At 39.9% G+C, this 23,562-nt stretch overlaps 1 protein-coding gene across 2 annotated transcripts in view; it reads left to right on the forward strand.

Annotated features, from left to right (window-relative positions):
• Positions 1-23,562, forward strand: part of tiam1a (TIAM Rac1 associated GEF 1a) — an 82,889-nt gene that overhangs the window by 28,997 nt on the left and 30,330 nt on the right. For both annotated transcript variants that reach the window (XM_041801931.1, XM_041801932.1), the window contains exons 4-15: positions 544-830; positions 1,778-2,050; positions 2,144-2,375; positions 5,346-5,518; positions 7,563-7,787; positions 9,243-9,428; positions 14,665-14,811; positions 14,899-14,973; positions 17,574-17,744; positions 20,660-20,764; positions 21,804-21,885; positions 22,170-22,256. In XM_041801931.1, coding sequence (XP_041657865.1) covers positions 544-830; positions 1,778-2,050; positions 2,144-2,375; positions 5,346-5,518; positions 7,563-7,787; positions 9,243-9,428; positions 14,665-14,811; positions 14,899-14,973; positions 17,574-17,744; positions 20,660-20,764; positions 21,804-21,885; positions 22,170-22,256 — 2,043 coding nt within the window. The remainder of the gene's footprint in view (positions 1-543; positions 831-1,777; positions 2,051-2,143; positions 2,376-5,345; positions 5,519-7,562; positions 7,788-9,242; positions 9,429-14,664; positions 14,812-14,898; positions 14,974-17,573; positions 17,745-20,659; positions 20,765-21,803; positions 21,886-22,169; positions 22,257-23,562) is intronic.

Consider the following 23,562-nt stretch of genomic DNA (forward strand, 5'->3'; position numbering starts at 1 on the left):
TGAACTAACATTTCCCATTATTTCTGAATGAACTGTGATAATAATTGGTGGAAAATTGGGTTTGATTTTATACACTTTGCATGTGATGGGGTGGGGGTAGGTGGGAATAAATTGAAGACACTCCGACAGTTGCCTTGAGAAAATCTGCTGATTGAAGGTTACCTTCTTTCCATCAGATGCAGCAGTTCAGTTGATCACAGGGTTGTTAGCTTAACCGGCACTGTGCTGGAGCAGCTGGATTTCAGAGCAGCAGCAGGCGGTAGCTGGTAACTTAGCTGCAGAAGGTGTAAGTGCTGTCCCAGGAGGCTGGCTAGCTGGGGATAATGGATGGGCTTTCTGCACAGACACACACACTGTTCACTCACACAATCATACAGATTCACAGGAGGAGCCAGACACAAATGGAGAAGGTTAATTTACACGTCAAACGTGGCAAAGCAATCTGACAGTAATTGACAGTAATCAGAATACACTACTCTCATTTCCCTCCCTCGCACACATCTACACACACTGCTCTGCAATGACCACCTGTGTGTGTTTCAGGCTCCGCTGAAAGGGCATCGTCTCTGGACCATCTGTGCAGCCAGCAGAGTCCTGGCCTCAGGGGGCAGAGGAGCCGTTTCGCTAAAAACCGGAGGGAGGCAGAGTGTGATGGAGATGGAGAAGGGGAGGAGGAGTTGATGTCTCCGACTGAGGAGGATGGCGGCGGTTACGGAGCGTTCACACTCCCATGCAGACGCTCGCACTGCCTGTCTGAAGGCTTGGCAGGGCTGGGTATCCCAGCTGCACCGTGTCCTGCTTTCCAAGGACGACGTGCACAAACTACTCAGGTTAGAACACATTAAATATGAATATGTCCTGGATGTTTAAGGAGTTCAAATCATTTCATTGATAAAGATTCTGGAAACATTTCCTGTGCTCTAATTCTCTGCCATTTTGTGTTGGCGTGCTTCCTGTCTGTGTGTCCAAGTGGACGTGTATATTTATGTTGTAGGGACAGGGATTACAAGGAGTCAGATACAAAGTCGCTGTTGGGCTACTTGTCCAACGTTGGCCTGGTTTCTTAATTCCCCCTCCAGAAATGAAAGCATCAAAGCATAACATATTCATGCCCCATTCACTAACCATGCTGCACATTGGCCTTAGAGGAACTAAATACACATGAAGATATCCTGAAATAATGTCGAGGCTTTTTTACAGTCACTCAAAGGTTAAAAAGAAAGCAAAGTTACAAGGAAACAAGCTGACAAGTAATTTAATGGTAAAAAAGACTTAAAGTTCACCTATTTGTAATGTTCATGTCACTGAAAACATAAAGTTTCAAAATAAGAGGAAAGTACCAAACAGGTTTTTCTTTTTAGGACCCCAAGAACCCTTAGATGGTAGAACACCCAGAGTGTTCATTATAAATTCATCTAGCTAGGCTGAGGGGGTTGTTAGGGAGGATATAAATAGACCCACAACACAGCAAAACAAAGAGAAAAAGAACAGAGGGAGTCTCAGTTTGTTGAAAGAAAAGTCTGAAAGCAAGGAGAATATTTCACTCAAAGTTTAAAGCTTATTTTAAACAGAAATGCATTTCATTTCACATGCACATTTCATGCACAAAGCCACCTACATACGACCACACATAAATATAAACCCAGAATCAGGTCATGTCTGTGCATATCTGAAGTGTCACTGCTTTATGCTTGTGTATGTGAAAAGCAAATATCAATGTTTTCTGTTTATTCATTCATAATCTTTAAGGAGGTTTTAAACTCTCTCTTCCTGACAGGATATCTCTGGAGTTTTGGGCGAAGGAAGTGAGTATGGCGACAGTGGCATTGATGGCGTCACCACAGAGATAGACGGGGATGGAGAGCTGGTGTCACGGCGCTGTAAGGCCATGTCGGCTTCTTTCTCTGTGTACTCCGCTACGGAGAGCAGTGTCTTCAACGGGAGTGACAGTGGGAGCAGCAGCGCAGGAGGAGGAGACGTACGAGGCGGCGAAGGAAACAGGGGTGGAGTGTATGAGAATTTCCGCAAGGAGCTTGACAATCAAGCTTGGGTAAAACTTTTCGAATCAGTTAAAGCACAGGTGATACAGTGACATTTCCTGTTTGTCTATTATAATGACATTTTACCTTCTCCTTTTCATTAGACGCATCACAGTCGGGACTGCACAGAAGAGGCTAGCTCTGCCGTGAGTGATGAGCAGAGCAGCGGCACACTGAGCAGTGCATATCCATCGGACACTCTGATTGGCTGTGCTCAGGGAACAGTCAGAAAAGCAGGGGCTCTGGCTGTGAAGAACTTCTTGGTTCATAAGAAGAACAAGAAGGTGGAGCCTGCAACGAAGCGCAAGTGGAAACACTACTGGGTGTCTCTGAAAGGTGCATAGAATACAATACTATTTAGTCTTTTATGACGTATTTTTTATTTTGGTTTATATTTGCAGACAACATATAATGAGACGTGGTGATAGAGGGAATAACGCTACAGGCTTCTTTTCATTCTCAAACTATAGTTGTAACATGGTAGGCATTTTTTAACCAGATCTATCAGCCTCTTGTGAGCTATCATCAAGGCTTCCCCCAAAAGAGGAACATTAGTAACCCCTAAATTCAAGATACTCAAACTATGCAGCAGTCCTCTCATAAAGGGAACTCCTGACCAAACCCAGACTTCCTGCAGACCCTTTAAAAGTCATAAAAACTCTTATTTTTGCAAGTGAAAGGTCTTTAATTAAGATGGCACTTTGACTTAGACATGTCTTCATCAAATTATTGTCCACTTCAAATTTTGTACAGTCCACCTTTGTTTTGAAATGCCTCCCTTGACAAAAAATGTAACTCTACTTCACAATAATTTATTAACAGTACAGAATCAGGCCAGCAAATCTGCTAATATATGTTATGATTAGTATCACTATGTGGTAGAATGACAATATAGAGGAACTAAATGTGCCAAAAATCATCAAATTTGGGTGTTCATGATTAAAAAAATGCTTTGCTCAGTGGTTTTCAAACCAAGATCAAGACATAATCTTTTGGCACACCATAATCATATCCATGCAAAATAGTCTCTTTAACACATGAGACAGTATCTGTAGTTGAAGTACAGTTATAGTAATAACATAGTTGTACTAAGTCTGGGGGAAAACCCACACATTCATCAAGACACCATTTGAGAACCACTGCCCTGTACTATTGAACACAGCATAAATTACATCAAATCAGAAAATTTAGCTCTGGTTCCATTTACTATGATATCTTATGTCCTTTCATTTTTGATTGTTTGCTATGCTAAAAAGTTTGTCTCCAGTGCACACCAGAAGCGCTGCTCCACTCAACCAGGTCTGTTGTCAGCGCCAGCCGCAGCCAACTGGCGTCAGTCCATCTAGAGCAGAAAAATCCAAACAGCAAGGAAAGTGTGAAGCATCCCATCAACTCCAAAGTAAAACAATGCACAGACTACTGATACTAAACCATAACCATAACTGTATCAAAATTACCTCTCATCCTGTGGCACAAGCTACAAATCACCAGTTGGTCAGTGGTTCACAGTGCTACTACACTTCCACTGACAAAGAAAAGTTCATTTCTAGGGTGGAACACCACAGAGTTTTACATGAAACCCCACATTCTTTTTAGAAAGAACAGAAATTTCAACCTTCTTATGCAGTGGTTCCCAACCTTTATTCCTTTAAGTCCCCTCTACTTGTATCTGACAAAATCTTAGCGCCCCCTCAGGACCAACATAAAAAAACTACGATACATTGTGGTCAAAATCAACACCAACTTTAATTCTTTTTTTGTTTCAGTGTTACAGTGGCATTTAGCAGATGCTTTGTCCAAAGTGACACACTTCTAGAACAGGTGTTCCTGTGTTAAGGACCTTGCCCAAGGGCCCACACTGGATACTCACTGTGCACTGATCAGGATTCAAACCCCCAATCTCCTGTAACAAAGTCAGCAATATAAACCAATAAGCTAACCAGCCAAACAAAACACCCCTAAACACAAATGTTCTCATGCACAGACCATTGTATGAATCATTTTGTAGTGTTACATCAGGATTTTAGTTAACATGTACAAATCTAATCTTAACAACCTCCAAGCAGACAGAGAGACCCCCTAAGGGGGTCTTTGACCTCAGGACCCCCTTAGGGGGGCCACCAATGGTTTAAAGCACAAGTTATCAAAAATATGTTAAAGTATGAAACATTTTGAAAACCTAAACAAAGTATCTTTTTTGATACACATTCCAACGATGTTCATGTTCTCACTTTTTGAATGTTAATATAATGTTTATGCAGCTTCACACCCACCCTTAAATCTATGGCGCCCCCCTAAGAAGGTCCTGGAGCCAATGCTGGGGGACAAGGTCCTAATGTACTCATCTCGATAGAAAAAAAATCACAGAATACTATCAAAATGAACAGCAAATCAACTCCAGAAAAATATTCAGTTGTTGACATACTCTTCCTGCATAAACTTGTAGTTCTCCCATGATCTCATGATATCGAGTATCAATCGGCTCAGGGCCACACTGATGGAGTATGTGGAATTTGTGGGTGAGCCTTTCCAGGGCCCAGTCATGGAGGGGCTCATGGTTAGCAAAGACATGATCCATCCTAAGTTGGACTAGGACAGTAATGTCAGCATACTAACCAGGTTTCTTGTGCTTGCACCACAGATCCATGTGCATGCATTGACATTTAATAGCATCTGGGGAGGGCCTAATCATGGAGCCTTTAAGGGCAAAACATTTTGTCTGTAGGCGTGGCTGGCTCTCACACAAGCATAATCACTCTTTGACCTAAAAATACTAATGCAGTTGAAAATATCTCTATCTGGCCTGTGTTTGAAATATCCTATTATGATAATAAGGATAAGTGAAATATGGAAAAACATGTAACTTTAACAAACATCCTCCAGTAATGTCGCTTTGAGATGAACATCTTTTTCTGACCTCAGCCTGTATAATCTCTCAGTCTATCTGTCCTGTTAGTAATCACATCAGTCTCTACACAGTCTGTGCCCTTGGTTGTCACCTCTACTCTCCTCTCTCACCCTCTACTGTGTGTGGTCTTACATTTCCTCCACTCATCCTCATCACAATTTAATTTTCCAGCGGCAACCGCGTCTAATCCAATCTCATCCTTGTGAAATGCACAAGATACAGCATCTGCAGCTGCCTTCTGCCTGCCTCTCGTCCTTATGTCCATTTCATATCATAACAGTTTAATGCTGAAATGCTTTGTTTTGCGAGGTGGTTTCAAAATGATAAAATGGCAAACACAGCAGGAAAAATATAATTTCTTCTTTCTTATCTTGATGTTTCTTTTCTGTATTTTCAAGGCTGCACTCTCTTCTTGTATGACTCGGACTGTCGGTCTGGGATCGACCACAACAGCGTGCCCAAACATGCACTGTGGGTAGAGAATAGCATCGTCCAGGCTGTTCCTGAACACCCAAAGAAAGACTTTGTTTTCTGCCTCAGCAACTCAGTGGGAGATGCATTCCTTTTCCAGGTATGTTTCTTGAAACATCCATGGGACTTTTCAGTGTACCTCAACACAAAATAAAGCCTTTTAAAGTTAAAATTACTGTTGGAGGTAATACAGCCGTCTGCAAACTACAAGGATTCAACAGATCAGCAATAGAGACAGAAATAAGAAGAGTCCTGTCATCCCCGGGGACATTTGTGTGTCTGTGTGTGGCATACAATTCATGACATTTATCCATATGTGGGAGATAAGCCAGTCTTGTGTCTGTGTGTTGTTCTCAGTCTGACATGTTTAAAGGCCACTCTGTCACTCTGTGACAATGATCCACCACACTGTCTATTGTACAAAATTAAAATGTGTCTATTTATATTCATGGCAGCTGTCCACAGCGACATTCAATCAATGAAGGCAAAGATAAATTGTTAAATAATTATGAGGTTATGTTGAGCACCATTATACAGAGGCTGATTATGGGAATCCTTGCTCCATTCCTGTAGCTGTCAATTTATTTAATTCTTTTAATAATAATGTTAGTAATAACTTTATTTGTATAGCACCTTTATAAATGGGTTTACAAAGTGCTTTGACAATAAGCAGAATCACAAATAACACAAAGCATCACAACACAACACAACACAAAACCCCAACATCAGAAGAACCCATGAAAAACTCAGCCAGCATTGTAACCCATGTTATGAAAACCAAAACACAATAAAAACCCAGAAACATTAAGCAAATCAAGAATGAAAATAAAAAATAAAAATACAGAATAGCCTAGATGAATCCAGGCAACACAGGGATCCAGCTACATAAACAGAGACCAAAGGACCAGAGATGTAAGAAGGAGGAGGAGGAGAAGGGATGGAGCAGAATAAAAGTCAGAGCAGTATGAATATATCAAATCATATTGAAATGAGTATTGATTATTAGATCAGACTACGACAATTTAAAGGGCTGTAAAAGATCAAATTTAATCACGATTAATCTCAAAATGTCTGTAGTTAATCACCATTAATATCACCCTTAGTATCACATCTCGAAATTACACTACTCTGCATTTTAAACTGTCTTTTGTCTCATGTTGGATTTTTCTGCTGTCGAGTAAATGACTTCCTGTCTGGATGCAGACCTGTTTTTATAGGTAGATTGACGGTTATGGCATGAGTTTGACCACAGAAAAAGGAACTTGTTTTGGGTTAAAAATGAAATAAACAAACACTATAAAGGCTCAGATGACTTCTGACTTGTCCACTCAGCTGATTAACTGCAATAAAAAAAACTTGCACTAATTGTGGACCTTAATTCATCCTGATTAAATTGATTAATCTTGACAGCCCTTGTAGAAAAGTTAGTCATAGTAAGTTAATAAAATAGTAATAAAATATTGACAATAATCAATTAAAAACAGATATAAAAGCAAAAGGAGGTAAAACAATAAAAGTGGAGAAAGGGGTTAAAAGCTCAACATCAATTGAGAGAAGAAGAGTGAAAATCTGGCAATAAGAATCAAATCAATGCATAAAATACAGAACAGATTAGACATAAAAGCTTCAAGATAGATTAGTACACTTAGGAAAACTAAAGTAGAAAATTTGAAAGAAAGAAAATTGACCAAGAGAGGGAGCAGGCAGTAAAAGACAGAGGCAACATTACATAAAAGCAAGTCTAGAAAAAGTGTTTTTAAGATGTGATTTACTGGAGGATATTGAATCTGCATGCCTTTTCTCCTCTGGCAGGTTGTTCCAAAGTCAAGGGGTCCTGATGGAGAAAGCCCGTCACCTTTAGTTTAGTGTCTCGACATTGGAACAACCAGGAGGTCCCCATCCAACGATCTAAGGCTGCAGGCTGGCTCATAGGGGGCTAAAAGTTCTGTTAAGGAGTTTGGCCCTTAAGTACTTTAAAAGTAATGAGTTAAATCATAAAATCAATTCTAACACTGTCAGGAAGCTAATGTAGGGATGCTAAATGGGGGTGATGTAATTTTTCTTTGCTGTTGTTACCTTCGCATTAAGTTTTTAACAAATTCTTGACAAAGTCCCAATAATTTCTTACTTTTTTATTCCTTTAGACATCAGGCCAGACTGAACTGGAGAATTGGATCACAGCGATCCACTCTGCATGTGCCGCCGCTCTGGCCCGGCAGCATCACAGGGAGGATACAGTGCGACTGCTGCGAACCGAGATCCGCAAGCTGGAGCAGAAGATCGACATGGATGAGAAGATGAAGAAGATGGGAGACATGCAGCTGTCCACTGTCACTGATGGCAAGAAGAGGAAGACTATACTGGAGCAGGTGTGCCAGCATACTTATTAATTTAATTCGTTAATCATCTCAGAAACTCTGATATTCCATTTCATTCCATGAAAGTAGTCAAATAAATCAAAGCTGTTTTATATATTAAAAAAGCAGAGAGAAATCTGTTACAGATGCAAAAAGACTTAAAGAAGGAAAAGCATTTTTAAAGTATTAAAAAGCAAATTAGTCATGTTTTATGTGTATGTGCTGCTGATGTGAACCATGTTTGTGATCACATGTGTTGCACACCCGCACAGTGACTGAAGCTTGCAGTTGAGCTGACTGAATAACACCTCGGGGTCTTTACAGATGCACAACTGCGTACCTTTGAACTGCACTGCATGCTTTCTCACACTGAAGTCTGTACTAAATCATCTTTACTGCATGGCGTCATCTAGACAAATGATCTCAAGAAGCACTTGCAAAGACAGATGGCTTTAAATATTCCGACTGGTGCTCATTATACACACATCTTATTGCAGCGCAATGCAGAATATTCATCACACATGTTGAAACCCATGCGATGCACACATCAGCAAGCAGGTGAACCTGAAATCTCTCGCTAATCCACCCTTATTAGATAGATGCTCTGAAACAAGTCAGAGCTGGAATTTCAAAGCTCTTCTTACATAAGGTTTGTTCACTTTCAGTGAGCCTTTAGCTTTTTCAAATCCTCCACGCATGTCTGGAGCTAAATGTCAAAGCAGAATCATATGTAAACATTGCAAAAGAGTAAAGGAATGTGCCCAAAAAACAAAAGGTCTCCTTGTTTGAGCAGAGTGTGTGGTGTAAAGCTGATGGCTAATGAAAGAAAAAATACTACACAGAACAGCACCATGAGGTAGTTAATCTTAATCATGCAGAACCTTCCTATTTCAGAGAAACACTGAGCTTTGATTGCCTTCTGTGAGTAACATTAACTCAAATTTAGGCATTAAAACTGTGACAAGCCTCAATCTGAGAGGCTGATTGTCTTATTGTGCGACATCTTTAAGATCAGTATCTGCACCCTCTTCAATCTTAAAGTGCTTACATAGATAAACAGACTTGTGCTATCTTTAACTAATGACTAAGAAAGAGCATTTGCTCTCATTTCTCCTGGAACAAGTCAGTATAAGGAGGAACCAGTGAAAATTTGTTCGTCCAGATTGTGTTTCAGTTCAAGTATTTGTGTGTGCGAGTGTGTGTCACAGTGTTCCACCTCCCACGGCCCACCCTGTGCTACATTGCACATAGCACAGCAGGTTGAGGACTGGTGGGGGTTGTGTTGGTGAGTAATACCTCTCCACAGGGGCTTCAGCACTCCCACATCTCACTCCCTCTGAAATGACCAAACACAATCTCATAAACACGGGTCTTATGTATATTTTTAACCCTTTATATGTTATGGGTTTTATCACCCACTGTATTCTTAAAAGATTTAATCATTACTCTTATCTTTTCCCCTCTCAGATCTTCCTTTGGGAGCAGAACTTGGAGAGGTTTCACATGGATCTTTTCCGCTGTCGTTGCTACCTGGCTAGTCTGCAAGGTGGAGAACCCCCCAACCCCAAGCGCCTGCTGGGATTCGCTTCCCGTCCCACCAAGCTGGCCATGGGACGACTGGGCATCTTCTCTGTGTCTTCCTTCCATGCACTGGTACTTACTAAAGCACCCACTCACCACACACATATTTGTTTTTCTCGTTTTAGACTATCATTTCATAACTTTCTGTAATTTTACACCACTCAGTCCACATCCTGCCCCACTTGTTTGTACCTGTTCCACTGCATTGCGTGAGAGGCTCCCACTTCCTGACCCCCAATACCAGCCCAGCTTATAAAATGGGTGTGTTTGTTTGGCAGTGTGAACATCTTGTCACATACTGTACGCCAACTGAAAGAGAGAATTCCTGCCTGCCCGAAAAATATGCATGCTGAAAGGCAATGCATGTAGCCTGAGGATAAAACTTGGGTTACATAAGAAGAAGCAAAAAAGAGAAAGATAAATAATGAACAATCCTTTTCTAGTCTACCACATTAGCAGCTGTGTGAGGCGTTTTTAGAAATCCTGTACAGATGTCCTACATATGCGTGGTAGAAATGTACTGAATTGATGCCATGTGCTTAAATAATCCCAATGTCTGCACCAACACACAAAAAAACAAATGTTGCATCCCAGCATTAGACAGATGAGCCATTTGTAGTTTTCTTTCTATGAAGCCAGAAAAACAGCAATTCATCTTGCATCTGCAACTCAAAACTTGAAAAAAGGAGGTTATTAAAGTTTTCAGAATACGAGTTTTGAACATAAACAATATCCCAACAATATCAGTTCCTGTTTTTAACAACAAAAGATCTCTTTGCCACCCAAAACGGTTTAATAAACTTATTCCGGATTTCCAACCTGCACATGAAAAACTTACTGAAAGCGTACCAGAATTTTACATACTGTTAATGGAAATAAAAGGCAGAATAGATACGTTTTTTAGAGGAATAACTTCCAAAATGACATTTTTCCCCTTAATTAACATTTATAATCTAGAAGAAGTGCATGCACTTTTTAAGGACGTTTTATTGGTGTATAGTGTTTGTGCAGAGGTGTCAAGTGAAGATTTATATTTTGTTTGATGGCTAAACGCTCATCTAAATTGTGTTTAACCGACTAGTCTAAAGAGGAGAAAATGACTAGAGAACTGTCTAATTCATAAAAGTGTCATTGTGTCAGTGGGTTTGATGTGAGCCCGATTTACTGTGTGGAAAATGTTGAACATTAGCAGCTAGCTCTGGCAACCTTTGTTCATCTTTGTAGACTAATTTTGTGGGTACTCATCACTTCAGTTGAGTAGTTAAATGTGAGTATAACCCTCAATAGCCTACATACAACCCTATTTTGTTTTTGTAGTTTAAAAAACATTCAGGGAGCGCGGATGGTCGAGTGGTTTAAGGCGCTACCCATGTACGCGGGCGGCCCAGGTTTGAATCCGGCCTGTGGCCCTTTACCACATGTCTCTCCCCACTCTCTTCCCTGTTTCCGAATCTATCCACTGTCCTTCTTCTATCAAATAAAGGCATGAAAAGGCTCAAAAATAAATCTTAAAAAAAAACCCAAACAAAAACAAACTGGTCTCTAGATAAGTTTACACGTCTTCCCTGACTCTCATTCCCCATATTTCCTGTCTCTCTTCAGCTATCAAATAAAAGCCAAATACCCTAAAAATCATTTTAAAAAATGATAGGGAATTAGTTTGACTGACACAAATATTTTGTGCTGGCTAATTTGATATACGAGTTTAACTATTTAACCGGATAACTGTGTGCATCCCTAGTGTAAGGCTGTCATCAGGTTAGGATACCTTAAGAGACCAGTTGGCACTGCTGTCTCTCTCCTATCTGCCTACAGATTATTTATCTTGTGTGCATCTTCGTGTGATGCCAAAGAGACTTAACAAAATCATAAGGTGAATCAAACTGCTAGCTGGGCAGAGGCTGTGATGGTCCATCATCTGCACCTATCAGACAAAAGTCTGTACCTTTCTGCACGTTTGTGCAAAGGTGTCAGCATGTTTCTATGTTTGACAGAGCAGTGGTTCTCAACTGGTTTAGCCATAGGACCCACTACCGCTTTCTTCATGTGACATTTCGACCCATGTTTTTTAAATTGTCAAACACTGAAATTCATTCAATAAAAAAGTTTGGATTTGGATGAAGCAGCACATGACTGAACAAAGAAACTGGACAGAACACTGGAAGGAAATGCATGTTATTTCATTATGTTTTGTCATAGAAATAATGATGTTATCATGGGAAAATCATCTTTCTCTAAAAATATTTTTATCCAAGATAGCAGGATAAATGATTCAAATCTGAAGAAAGTAACTAGAATTTACTCCTTGAATAGCATAACAGAGCAAAATGAAACTTACTGACGCAAGTCAGCCTTGAACTTCTATGTCCTAGGTATTCTGCCACTGTGTTTTTTTCCATACACCCACTGAAAACAGTTCCATGACCCACTTTAGGGTCCTGGCCTACCATTTGAGGATTACTGCTGTAGAGAGTCACTTCTGGGAAACAATCAGAAACATGTTATCTTTTTTATTCTGTCTATAACTATTTCTCTGTGTCATTATTTTGTTTGTCATTTGCTCTCTCTATCTGATGGCCAGTTGCTGCTCTCTCCACTCGTAGCAACTTTGGGTTGAAAATCAGACTGTATATCTGTTTTATATAACTAGTACTATCAAACGTGAAATTAAAAGATATTCTATCATTTAAAGCATATGGTATCAAAAAGAATTGAAGTGCTTTTGTGTCTGCTATACTTCCTTTTGGTTATTCTTTTTTAACATATTTGAGGCCCCCAAAACTGAATTTATGATTGAACAATTCACTATAAAATGATCTGCAGCTGCAACATCATCGGTGTCTGTCATCCTTTGCCTTAAAGCTGTATTCTTTAGCTTTCATTGATTCTGACAGTATGGTGTAAATTAAGTCAAAATTTCTCTAGCGAAAAGCTTTTCTTGACTGCGCCAGTTTCAAACCAAAGCTCAGGAAACCAGAACACATTTGTTCTCACATCAAAATTGCATATTTTTTATTCTTTCACTGAAGTTTGTCTCCATGTAAGGTTATCTATATTTCAGACACGTGCTGAAATTTAAAGACCAGCTGTTATCCCCCTTCACATTCAGATCATTCTCTTCACAAACTTCCCCGATGTTGACAACTTCTGCCTGTGGCTAAAAGCCAAATCATTAGCTCAGCTCTCTGCACTGTCACCTTGAGCGTTTCAAGAATGTACAGAATGAAAAGTTACCAAAGATGGAATGATATATATGTTGCTATTATACGGCTGTGTGCTCTGCTAAATATCAGCCAGGAAACGTGGAAACATTATTTTTATTGAGCAGTTTCATACAAGCAGTCTATCAGATTGACCAAACACACACATACACAACATCAGAGGTGTTTTTGTGTGATTGGTGGATCGATACGAAGTCTGTTAGTAAGCTGCCATCCCTGAGGCTCTTTCCCACAAACAGGCTTAACACTCTGTGCTCTGCTGACCCCCCCTCCTTCCTTTTACTGCCTACACCCTCACTTCCTTTGTCTTTCTGTGTTTCCTACTTTATCTCCTGTATTCTCTTCTTCTCCCTGTCTCTCTTATACTTGTCTTCTCTGTATCTCAAACCATCTTTATTGTTTTTCAATATTTTTTCTCTCAAGATTTACATCCTTTTCTCTCCTTCTTGATTGCATAATTTAATTAGTCAGACACTGCTTAGATGCTCTGAAGATTTTGTACAGACTTGGATTTGCGTCCATTAAAATGACCTCTCTATTGTTTTATCTCAGCATTTACTACTTTTATCATGAGGACTGTAATTCGCCATGACCAAGTGACATTTATACAGAGTAAAACTATAAATATAAAAACGCCTCTTGCGTGCAGCTCACTTAAGAAGATTCTTGAAGACAGATTGACCTATAATGTTTGACGTGTGTGTCATACAAGCAGTGACGGGTGAGAAGACCAATAAGTACACATACGCAGTACAGTATGTGCTTGTGTGCACATATAGCACATGCATACATACATGTGCATCACATCATGTATCTGTGGACCTGATAGTGAGATGCTCTCATAGCTGAGTGCTCCAATGTGAATTAACCCAGAAATGCCATGAGTGATTTCTCATTCAGTGTGTAGTGGGTCACAGAAGGAGATGAGGAGGAAAGTGTTCATGAGAGTGATTAGTTACTGAGTAGCTGAAAATGTATGTTTCTATGTGTTGGTTTGTTTATATGCCTGAGTGTGAGGAGTGACTCAGAGAACAAGCACAGGCAACAACTGCTGTCAGTTTACTGTAAACGTGTCTTATTTTATACCGTTCATTTCTACCACGTGGTCTGGCTTAGTTTAGGACAGTTTTGGTGCATTAAAGCCTGATTTTGTTTTCATTTCCACAGCAAATGTCCAACCAGCCATGCTCATAGTGAAGGAATGCTGGTTCATTTTAGAGATTCAGATCATTTTGCTCTGCTTAGTCATAACTGCTGGTGTTTGGCTACCTAAACAGCTCTTCCTTTTTTTTTTATAATTTTGGTATTAACAATAATAGAAATGGAATGAAGAAACCTGCTCTCAAACGTGAGCAGGGCCCTGTCCTGCACATAAAAGAATCTGCTTTTAAAATCAACTTGTGTCCAAACAGCAAATCACTACAGCTTGTAACTTGATTTGAGTTGTTATTTCAATCTAAGCAGTACCTGAAAAGGTATATTTGCTTGAATTACTAGCAAGGCCACTCAAAAAAGGGGGATAGAGGGGAGAACTTTCTGGTCCCAGCCAATAGGGGGGCCCATGGAGATCAGCATTGTTAACTGTTTATGTATGGGATATTATATTTAATTCAATTTTTAGCTATTTTTAGCTATTCCAAGCATGAAAACAGAACAGAAGAATTGATTTCAACCTGTATGGGAGATTTTTTTTAAAGGAACCAACCATCAGACTGATGAGGGTGAAAAGCTCAGTTCAAACATGGCACATTTCATGCTTGTCCATTATTATTGCTGTTGCATGGAGAAGTGAAGATTTTTTCCAACCAATCAGCAGACTGCAGTGAGTCTAGTTCTACTCATTGTGGTCAGATAAGTAAGCTAGTACTCCAGGAGAAGGATGCCTAAAATGTTTGATGGTATGAATCAGTTATTTTAGTACCTTTCCCAACTTTTGATAGTGCAAAGACAAAACTGAACCATACCATATCAGACTGAACCACACCACTTGGTGGAAACTCATCTAAAGTAACTTGATATTTCAGTAGTTTACTTTTGATCATTAAAGTCTGTAGATATTTCCATTCAATTTGTGTTTTCTGTCACAGGTGTCAGCCCGTACAGAAAGTAATCTCAGGAAGCGGAACCAAGCCATGCCTCGTACCTTTAGTAAACGCCGAAGCCGGTTCTCCTCACTCTGGGGACTGGACACCACGTCAAAGAGGAAGACCATGGGGCATCCATCAATCAACCAGGTTCCTACGCTCACATTCTAAGACACTGTCTGAAGTATTCCATATGTTTGTATGCAGCTGTAGTAGTTTGCTTTCTGTTGGTTGCAGGTGTTTGTTGATGGGATGGAACCAGCCAGAAAACCACTTGAGCGTATGTTTGAAGACTCATCCAGTGAGAAATCTGTAAGAGCCTGCCATTTTTACAACAAAAAAACAAAGATTCATTGCAAATGAATGGACATAATAGACATATGTCTTCCTTTGACACAGTCATGTCTTCTTTTTTGAATGTTGAACATTATGAGCCAATTCAAACATTATCGTAATCAGTTAAAAAAAAGCCCAGACTCTATCATGAGCTCCTTTTATGTGCTCCTTGACCATACTGTAGCCAAAGCAAAGTCTTTAAGCACAGATAGTCATTATCTTCCAAAGGCTGAACATAGAACCATAGCTCAAGTAGCTGTAGGCATATTCATCATCATTTGCCTTTCTCATAAGCGACCATGAAAATCACTGGCGCATCTGATGAATCTTTGTACTTGTATAATGGGTTATGAGCTTCTTTAGACCCCAAGGCTGAATTTTCCACCTCCTTTAACTAAAGCGAGGTCCTTTGGTGCTCAGCCTCTTCATTTGAGGGGTTATCTTGGGGAAGCACAGAAAAACCCTGCACCCTCTTGCACCACTGAGCATTTCTTTGAGGTCATTCCAAGCTCCTGCTTAAATGTTTTCAGACATCCACTTCCCTCCTAGAAGGGGAAATTTTGAAGACTATAAAATTTTAAAAGCTGCAGAATCTTTTCCTGAATGCTATCAGGTTTATTCGTGTCAAATGAAAAACCTTGGACTACTCCAAAAATTGTTTGCTTTTCTAGCATTTGCAGGACTAGCTTGGATCTTTCTCTCACATCCGACCAGTGTGTCATAAATAATACCTTTGAATTTGGCCTCCACCTATATGCCTTATCAAAGGCTGTTCTCAGATCAGTGTTGACAGATTCCCATTTTCTTCTTTTCATTTGCTCCCAGCAATTCCAGGTCTGTCAGCATCAGGGAGATATCAACTGCAGGGTTACTTCTGTCTCCTAATCCTTCTGAGACAAATATGATTTGATATGTTCACATCATTAGCTTTCTGATGTTTCAACAAATTACACAGACGTTTGCTTCCAAAGGACCAGGCAGTTTCACACCATCTGTGCTCTGATGTCTCTGTGGTATTGACCACAATTTAGAGACAGTTACAAATAACGAATAATATCTTCAAAGAGAAAAATAGATCACAAGAGGATGCCAAAGGACTGTAGGTTTCCGGTAGTGGCTTGTCACAGCTTAGTAAATGATAAATTAATACGAATTGTAAGGGAAAAATGTCCAATTACCCATGGGTTGTGCAAGGACAAGCATGGAGGCTCCATATTTTATGAGAGCTGGTAAAAGGCAGCAGAGACGAGAGGAGGTGGGGAAGAGAGGCCTCCGTCTGAACTCAGAAAATAGAAGAAAACTCTGCAGCACTAACCCACTCTGACTTCGAGGGCCCCCAGTGGCACTATGGGAGATTGATTTCCTTCCACCCACGCCCCCTGCTTCTGCTGGCAGGCTATGGGATGGCATTAAAGAAATGCTACCATGCTTCAGTTGGTTGTAAGACAGAGCTGGAAATGCTGCATCAGTAGCACCAAGCATCTTTTTCAGCAAATTTGTTCCAAGTGTTCACATCTGATGGCTTAAACTCTGTTTGTTCTGAGGAATCCCACTGATGGCAGAGAAAAGTGGGGGGAGAAATTGAGTTTAGGGCTCTGCTTTGGACCCCCGCCCCCCAGCAGAGGCATCCTGGATGGGCCAGGAGGGGTGCCAGATGGTGCTGGGGGAGTTCAGGGAGTTAGGGGAGGTACTGGTTTTAGGCCCCCAGTCTGTTGTCTGTCTGACAAAAATGTGTGTTTTTCTTTTCAGCTTTGTTTTCTTAGTGAAGGGAGTGCAAAAACATGCTTTTACATATACTGTATCCTTCTGTCTCCTTCTCTGTTTGAATTTTATCATATTCAAACAGATAAAAAAACATTGATCTTCATCAGTTTCATTAAAACAGAGACCACCAGGCCAGACTGGTAACAGTCAGCAGATTGTGTGGTGTGAATGAAACATGGGGCGGAGGGACGTGATGGTACAGATAGAAGAAAAGGGGCACCAGAAGGAGAGGCAGCCATTAGTGGGGGGTTGAAAGAATGAACAAGCGTGCGGATGCTGTTACCTGAAAGGAGGAGATAAGGTATCAGTGACAGACAGCGTGAGGTCGAGCTGAAAAGACGAGCGTGACAGGATCAGAGCGGGAGAGGCTGACATGCCTGCCAGATTGTCAGAGGTCAGATTGATGAGCTTAAAGGTTACAGATGATGTTTTGGACAGAACGCACCCACACACTTGAAGCTGCAAAAGCACCGACATACTGTATGTAACAAACACCCACACAGGGAGACAGTTTTATCAGGAGGCTCTCATCAACATAAATGAATTAGATCTCTTAGTAATCAGATCTCCTGGGCCAGCTTCCATCATATTAGTCCAATCAGTCCAAACAAATCTGGTTTCTTTTGTGAGCAAGATGAAAAATAATCCTGAATTAAGCAGATTATTTAAGATATTCTCATTTTGGATAAGAGAATATGGAGCTAAAAGGTTTTTAAGATAACACTGAATTTATTATGAGGTGCCTTCTGTTTTCACTGAACACAAGGGCTGCTCAAAGATGCATCAACCTTCTGTGTGTGTGATGTTTTCAGAAAGAGAGAGATGGTGCAGTGAAAAGTCTTCCTCAACAAAACGTGGACAGCGACATCTGGGTTCCTGATTACCTGACTCCCTCCTGGGTGTGCCTGCCCAACAACCGGCCCGTCCTGGCCATCGTACAGCCTGGCGAGACATCGCTGGAAGTCCTGAGCGCTGTCTGTGAGGTGAGCCAGCATCACAAACATTATACTGCCAGACCCCATTAGTCAGCCACAAGCCCTCTATACAGTAATGTATGAAGGGAATTTTTAACAACATAACACTGTGTTATTTCAGCAATTCAGGGTAGCAGACAACTTATTTCTTGTTATGTTTTTAAAATGGTGTCACGCAGAGAATAAAGAGGTTGAGTTTTGCCCTCAAACCTGTATTAAACATTATTTTTGCCTGTTTTGTGAGACAGAACAGAGCAAAAAGGAAAACACCGTTTTCTAAGCATCCACACTTTCATTTATCAAACACTTTCAGAGGGAGACAAAAGAGATAACGAACTTGCTAAAAGAACAAAAATCAAAACCCTAACAAATCTAAAATTTTAAAATTGAAGAAAAATTTGCATCACAGCCTAAAAATTAGGTAACAATCAGGGTTCCATAGCTGATACAATATGAAGTGAAATGTTAAGTTTAAGTTGCCATGGTTTCCTGTATGTAACCAGGCTAGAAATGTGTCAGTGGTACTGAAAAACAAGCATAAAAATTTCACTGCTACTAGGCTTTAAGCAAAGTATTGTGGATTTGGACACACCAAGGCCGAGTATGTAGAATTCATAATGGCGTGGGCCAATACAGCATAGCTTTACACAGAAATATGCAGGTGCCTCTTAAAAAAATTTCAGTGTCACATAAAAATTCAATTTTCTCTATCATACAATGGAAACCATTTTTTTTAAACTTTTTTTGTTTTAATCTTGATGATTACAGCTCATGAAAATCAAAAATCCACTATCTCAAAATATTTTAATATTGTGGAAAAGTCTAATTTACAAAGGTTTCCCGAGTCTTCATTCTCTCACTCTGGTGTGCTGACTCAACAAATGTGCAGAAGTCAATCATTGTCATCCTCCACAAGGAGGGCAAGTAAGTCTCAGAAGGTCACTGCTGAAGCTCTTCTCAGAGTGCTGTATCAAAGCTTGCTCACAGAAAGCTGACTTGAAGGGAAAAGTGTGGTACAAAAAAAAGGTGCAGAGGAATTGGCACATGCCCTAGTGCCAAGTCCTGCTGGAAAAGTCAAGAGGAAGATGAGAGACACCAGAATTGATAGTACAGACAAGCTGAAGGCTGCTATCAGAGCAACCTGGACTTCATAACACCCTAGTAGTGCCACAGACTGATTGGCTTCATGCCATGTCACATGATGTAGTTTGTGAAAAAGAAGCTCCAACCAAATACTGAGGTCATAAATGAGCATAATTTTCCATAAGGTTAACATTTGTGTGTTATAAATCTTATTTTGGTTTTTTGATATTCTGATATTTTGAGATAGTGGATTTTTGGTGATTGTGAGCTGTAATCATCAAGATTAAAACAAAAGAGTCATCAGATCTTTTACTTTGTATGAGATGAATCTAGAATACTGTATTTGGAAGGTTTAGTTCTTGATTCGATTCACAGGAAGAAAAATATGATTCAAATTTTTGATGCACCTGCTAACCAGACTTTAGTCCAGGGGGTTGTTGAAAGAAAACAACTCAAATGTTCCTCTCAGGTAAGAGAGGAACATTTCATTTAGATTTACATTTCTGAAGATCAGAAAGGTAAGATTATCCATTCACCCAGTTGAAGGTTGCCATCTTTTGTAAACACAGGTGACATGATACCAAAAATTGGAAGCTAACTCCTACATACAGTCTAAATGCACAATTAAACTGCCCGTATTTCAGCATGCATAATCTAGACAGAATCCCCTCCATTTCTCTTTTTCTATTTCTCAGAGACAGTTATGTAACATTGGCATCTTTATGGGACACCAGAAGGAATTTGTACCTCACTTACTCTTTGATACTTTTTAACGTTAAAATTACAGAGATGATATTTTTAAAAACATGTGGATAAAGTATTCAAGATTTTGCAACCCTAGCACCCACACAGAGACATTGAAAATTCATACAGCATGACAGGAAGTTAAAGATGCAAATAATTCATTTTTACAGCTTTCTCAAACATGCTTTTGTTCGGAACAAGTCTGCTAAAACTGCGAGCAGCTCTGTTCAGGGGAAGACCAGAAGTGGTTACATAACAATAATAAAATCTCACACTCTTACAAGCTGTTGACAGCTAAGACAGCCAAACATGTTGAAGTCAACTTTTAAAACCCCGATCTTAGTAACAGGCTGAGATAATAAGATGCAGATTATCAGAGGATGTCTTCTTGAACATGAATCCGAATCTGAAGAAAACTCAGATGTGAGACTGTGTCTTCTCCTTGAAAGGCAGCGGAGTTAACACGGTAGATGTCGCCTGTGCTCTCAGACTGGCTGTCATAAGTCTTTTTAACATAAAAATACACACTGTGTTACTCTGTCTTGCACAGTCTTGTCAAATCTATTTCCACTTCATCTCCTTTTCTCTCTAATTGGTCGCAGTCAGAGGCACTCTGGAATAATGCCTCCCTAATGATATGTATACTTTCTACTTCTGAAATGTTTGACATGCATGTAAAGCTGATCATCAAGTGTGTGGGTGTTCTGTTTCTGTATGCATGCCATAAATGTGCTACAAGGAACTGGAGCGTCTAATTCATGGTCCTCTGTGCAGAACATACATGCAGATATATGTGGATTTTATACATGATTGGATACATGCTGTTTATATGTCCATGTCCTTTTGTCTGGGGATTTCATGAGTTTTATTGTGTGGTAAAGGGAATGGTGTTTTGACAGGTGAGTTTAACACATTACTGTGTGTTACATTAGTAGTAAAGCCTGACTCCAAATTGCAGGAAGATTAAACTATGAGTGCTTAGTGTAAATATGTCTGTCTTGAAAGAGGAGTGAATACACTGGTTATGATCTCCAGTTTTATGATTTTCCCTCTCTTAAGCATATCTTTTCATTCCCATCCTGTTTTGCTGCCTTCAGACCCATAAGATAGACCCCTCTGGCCATTACCTGCGTTTGAAGGTGTGGATGGACAACCAGACGCTCTTTTATGTTCCCAAACTTGAGGAGGAAATCTCGGATATGGTAAGCAATCACGCTGAAACACTGTCTTAATAACCTCTAATAAATCTAAACATTACATGAAAATAAATGAGGCAATTTTAGAGTTTAGATACCCACAAAGTGTGCCCTAAAAGTATCGTGTTTCATATCATGTTTTATGCCAGTGAAGATATGGAGGAAAGTAACTCACTTCAAGTAAAATATGAAGTTTCCTGTTTGTTTTTTTTTAGCATTTTGTTAGATGCTAAACTGCCGTTTCAGCTGAAAAGCAGCATCCCATTTGAATTGTAGGGTCTTCACCTTATTATGAATTAATTTTTCTTTCATTTCGGGCAGATCTGGACGCTGGCTTGTGCATGTTTTATGACTCGGTTGCAGAATTGATTTGCAATGCATACAAAATTCCCAGGATGCAAAAGAAGCTTAATCACATATGCTATAAATTATGCAAAAAAGCATTCAGAGTGTATGATGTGCCCTAAGAACTCTACCCATTTGTGTTTGTACTTGTATTATTCAGAAAACAATCACCCTCATTGAAAAAGACCCTCTCCCTCAAATTATTCAACCAACATAAACCCCAAAACGTTCTCTCTTTGTGACGGCTCTTTGTAGGTGATACACTGAACTCTGCCTCAAAGCAAAGTCATTGTATAACTCGCTCTTTTTCCTCAAGAGGCCTTTTATCTCCCTGCTTTGATCAGTGACTCGTTTCACCCTCTTTCATCCTCCGTCTATGATATGACATTATTATTTCTCCACAGTGAAGCCCATTAAACACAGCGGACTTCTGTTCTGTCTGTTGCTTGATACACACAGCTGTGTGTCTGCTCTCGCCTCACCGAGAGGTCAAACCCTAGTCTGAGCACCCACTCGCTTCTCAGACCTGCCCTGGATCTTGACCCAGCAACCTTCATATGTGATTGTTAAGGACTCTGAATAAAACATGAATCCATCTCTTCTTTATTAAGAGTGATAACATGACCTTGACTTTCTCTTTTCAATATCACTGCTTTCCTTCCATTTTTTGCCAATTAAATAGACTTTCTTGTGTTTGCAGCTCTACAAAGAGATTGAGATTTGCCCCAAAGTGACAAAGGTGATCCGTTTTGACAAAGCTGAGTCCTGCACCCTCGGATACGGTATGCTAGTCTCTGACTATACCTCTCTCTTTTAACTAGATAGACTCAGTTCCATGCAAACTCATAAATTCTGGATCAAATTGATTTCATAATAGACCTCATTGAGTCATGCTCTGTTAACGACTAAAGGGAGGGTCGCACAGTGTGAGCCCATTTTGTCTTAAGTGGATCTAATTGCATGGTAGTTATGCTGCAGCACACTATGTCAAAATGAGATATTGCATAGAGGACTATAAGAGCTGATGACTGAATCTGTCTCTTTATCTTATAATATATGTCTCTAGGTTTTTCTGTGGCAGTAATAGATGAGGACGGGACGCAGCAGCTCCATATAACTGAAGTGAAAGCAGAGGGACTGGCCTCAGCTAAAGGTACACTTTCTTTTTTATTAAAGCTCTTGAGAGAAGGTTTTAGCTGGTTATAAAACAAACTGAAATCAATACTAGTTTCTCTAAAGAATACCACAAAGTAAATGAGATTACAAGCATTAAAATGAACTATTTCTGGATAGTTATTTTAAATGCTTGTAAATGGTGCTGATGGGTAGGTACTAAGACAAAATGAGTTTTACTCTAATATAGCCTTTTGTTGGGTTTTTTTTTTGTTGTTTTTTTTTTTTAACTTTTTTTCTATCAAGCAAAGGCTCAAAATGAGAAATACATTGGACCCTTTAGCTAAAACAGGGTGATATATCTTGTGAGAAACACTTCCTAAGCACTATTTTAGGGTTCCTTCAGATCCTTGAAAAGCCTTGGATAGTCTTAAAGTGCACATTGGAAATTTAAGGCCATAAAAAGCCTTATAAAGTTGGATTTTTGTAGTGAGAGGTCCTAAATTTTAGAATGCACAGTGACTTAGACATGTTTTTATCCAGTCTTTGTTCTCTAGCCAACCTTATACAGATGCAATAATGATTATATCACACAGGTCACTGCTGGTGACCTGTCCTTTATGTATCCTATACACACTGTGTACAAGAGTTACCAACAGACAACATCTGAGTGTGTTTTTATTCTATTTGTTTTAATTTTTTTTTTATAATACGATATGATTTGCTGTACTGTTCCCTTTAGCTGGGTGTACACTACGCAGATTTCTTCTGACTCAACCACGGGTTTTGTGTCGCACAGCTCACCTGGAAGTCGCGCAGAATTTTGTTCGGATTGTGTGTCATTTCTTGAGTCGTGTACAGAGGGACATGAAGACCAAATCACAGCCCGAACAGCTGCTCTTGACTGATCAGATGGATTTCTGGCATGTTTGATATCTTGGTCATAAGACCGCAGACACTCCTGCAGTGAGAGCAGAACCACAAGCAAAATCCTCAACTGTCAGACAGCATCTTAAATCAACTTGTCAACAGCAGGAATGACTTTCTAATGCTAATGTTTTCCCTCTTTCCTAATACTCCAGCTTTCTCCAGCAGACATGCTAGTTAGGTTTATCTGTGGTCCTAAACTGTCCATAGGTGTGAATGTGAATTTGCCTGCTTGTTTATCTCTGTGTATTAGCCCTGTGATCGACTGCTGACCGGTTCAGAGGTGTACCCTGCCTCATGCCTAATGACAGCTGGTGTCAATTCAAGCCCCCTATGACCCTGAATGGAACAAGAGGTATCGATAATGGATGGTCAGATGGATGACACCCCCTCACAGGAGCTTGAACAAAAAACAAAGA

The sequence above is a fragment of the Cheilinus undulatus genome, linkage group 12, assembly GCF_018320785.1.
Source record: "Cheilinus undulatus linkage group 12, ASM1832078v1, whole genome shotgun sequence".
Classification (NCBI taxonomy): Eukaryota; Metazoa; Chordata; class Actinopteri; order Labriformes; family Labridae; genus Cheilinus; species Cheilinus undulatus.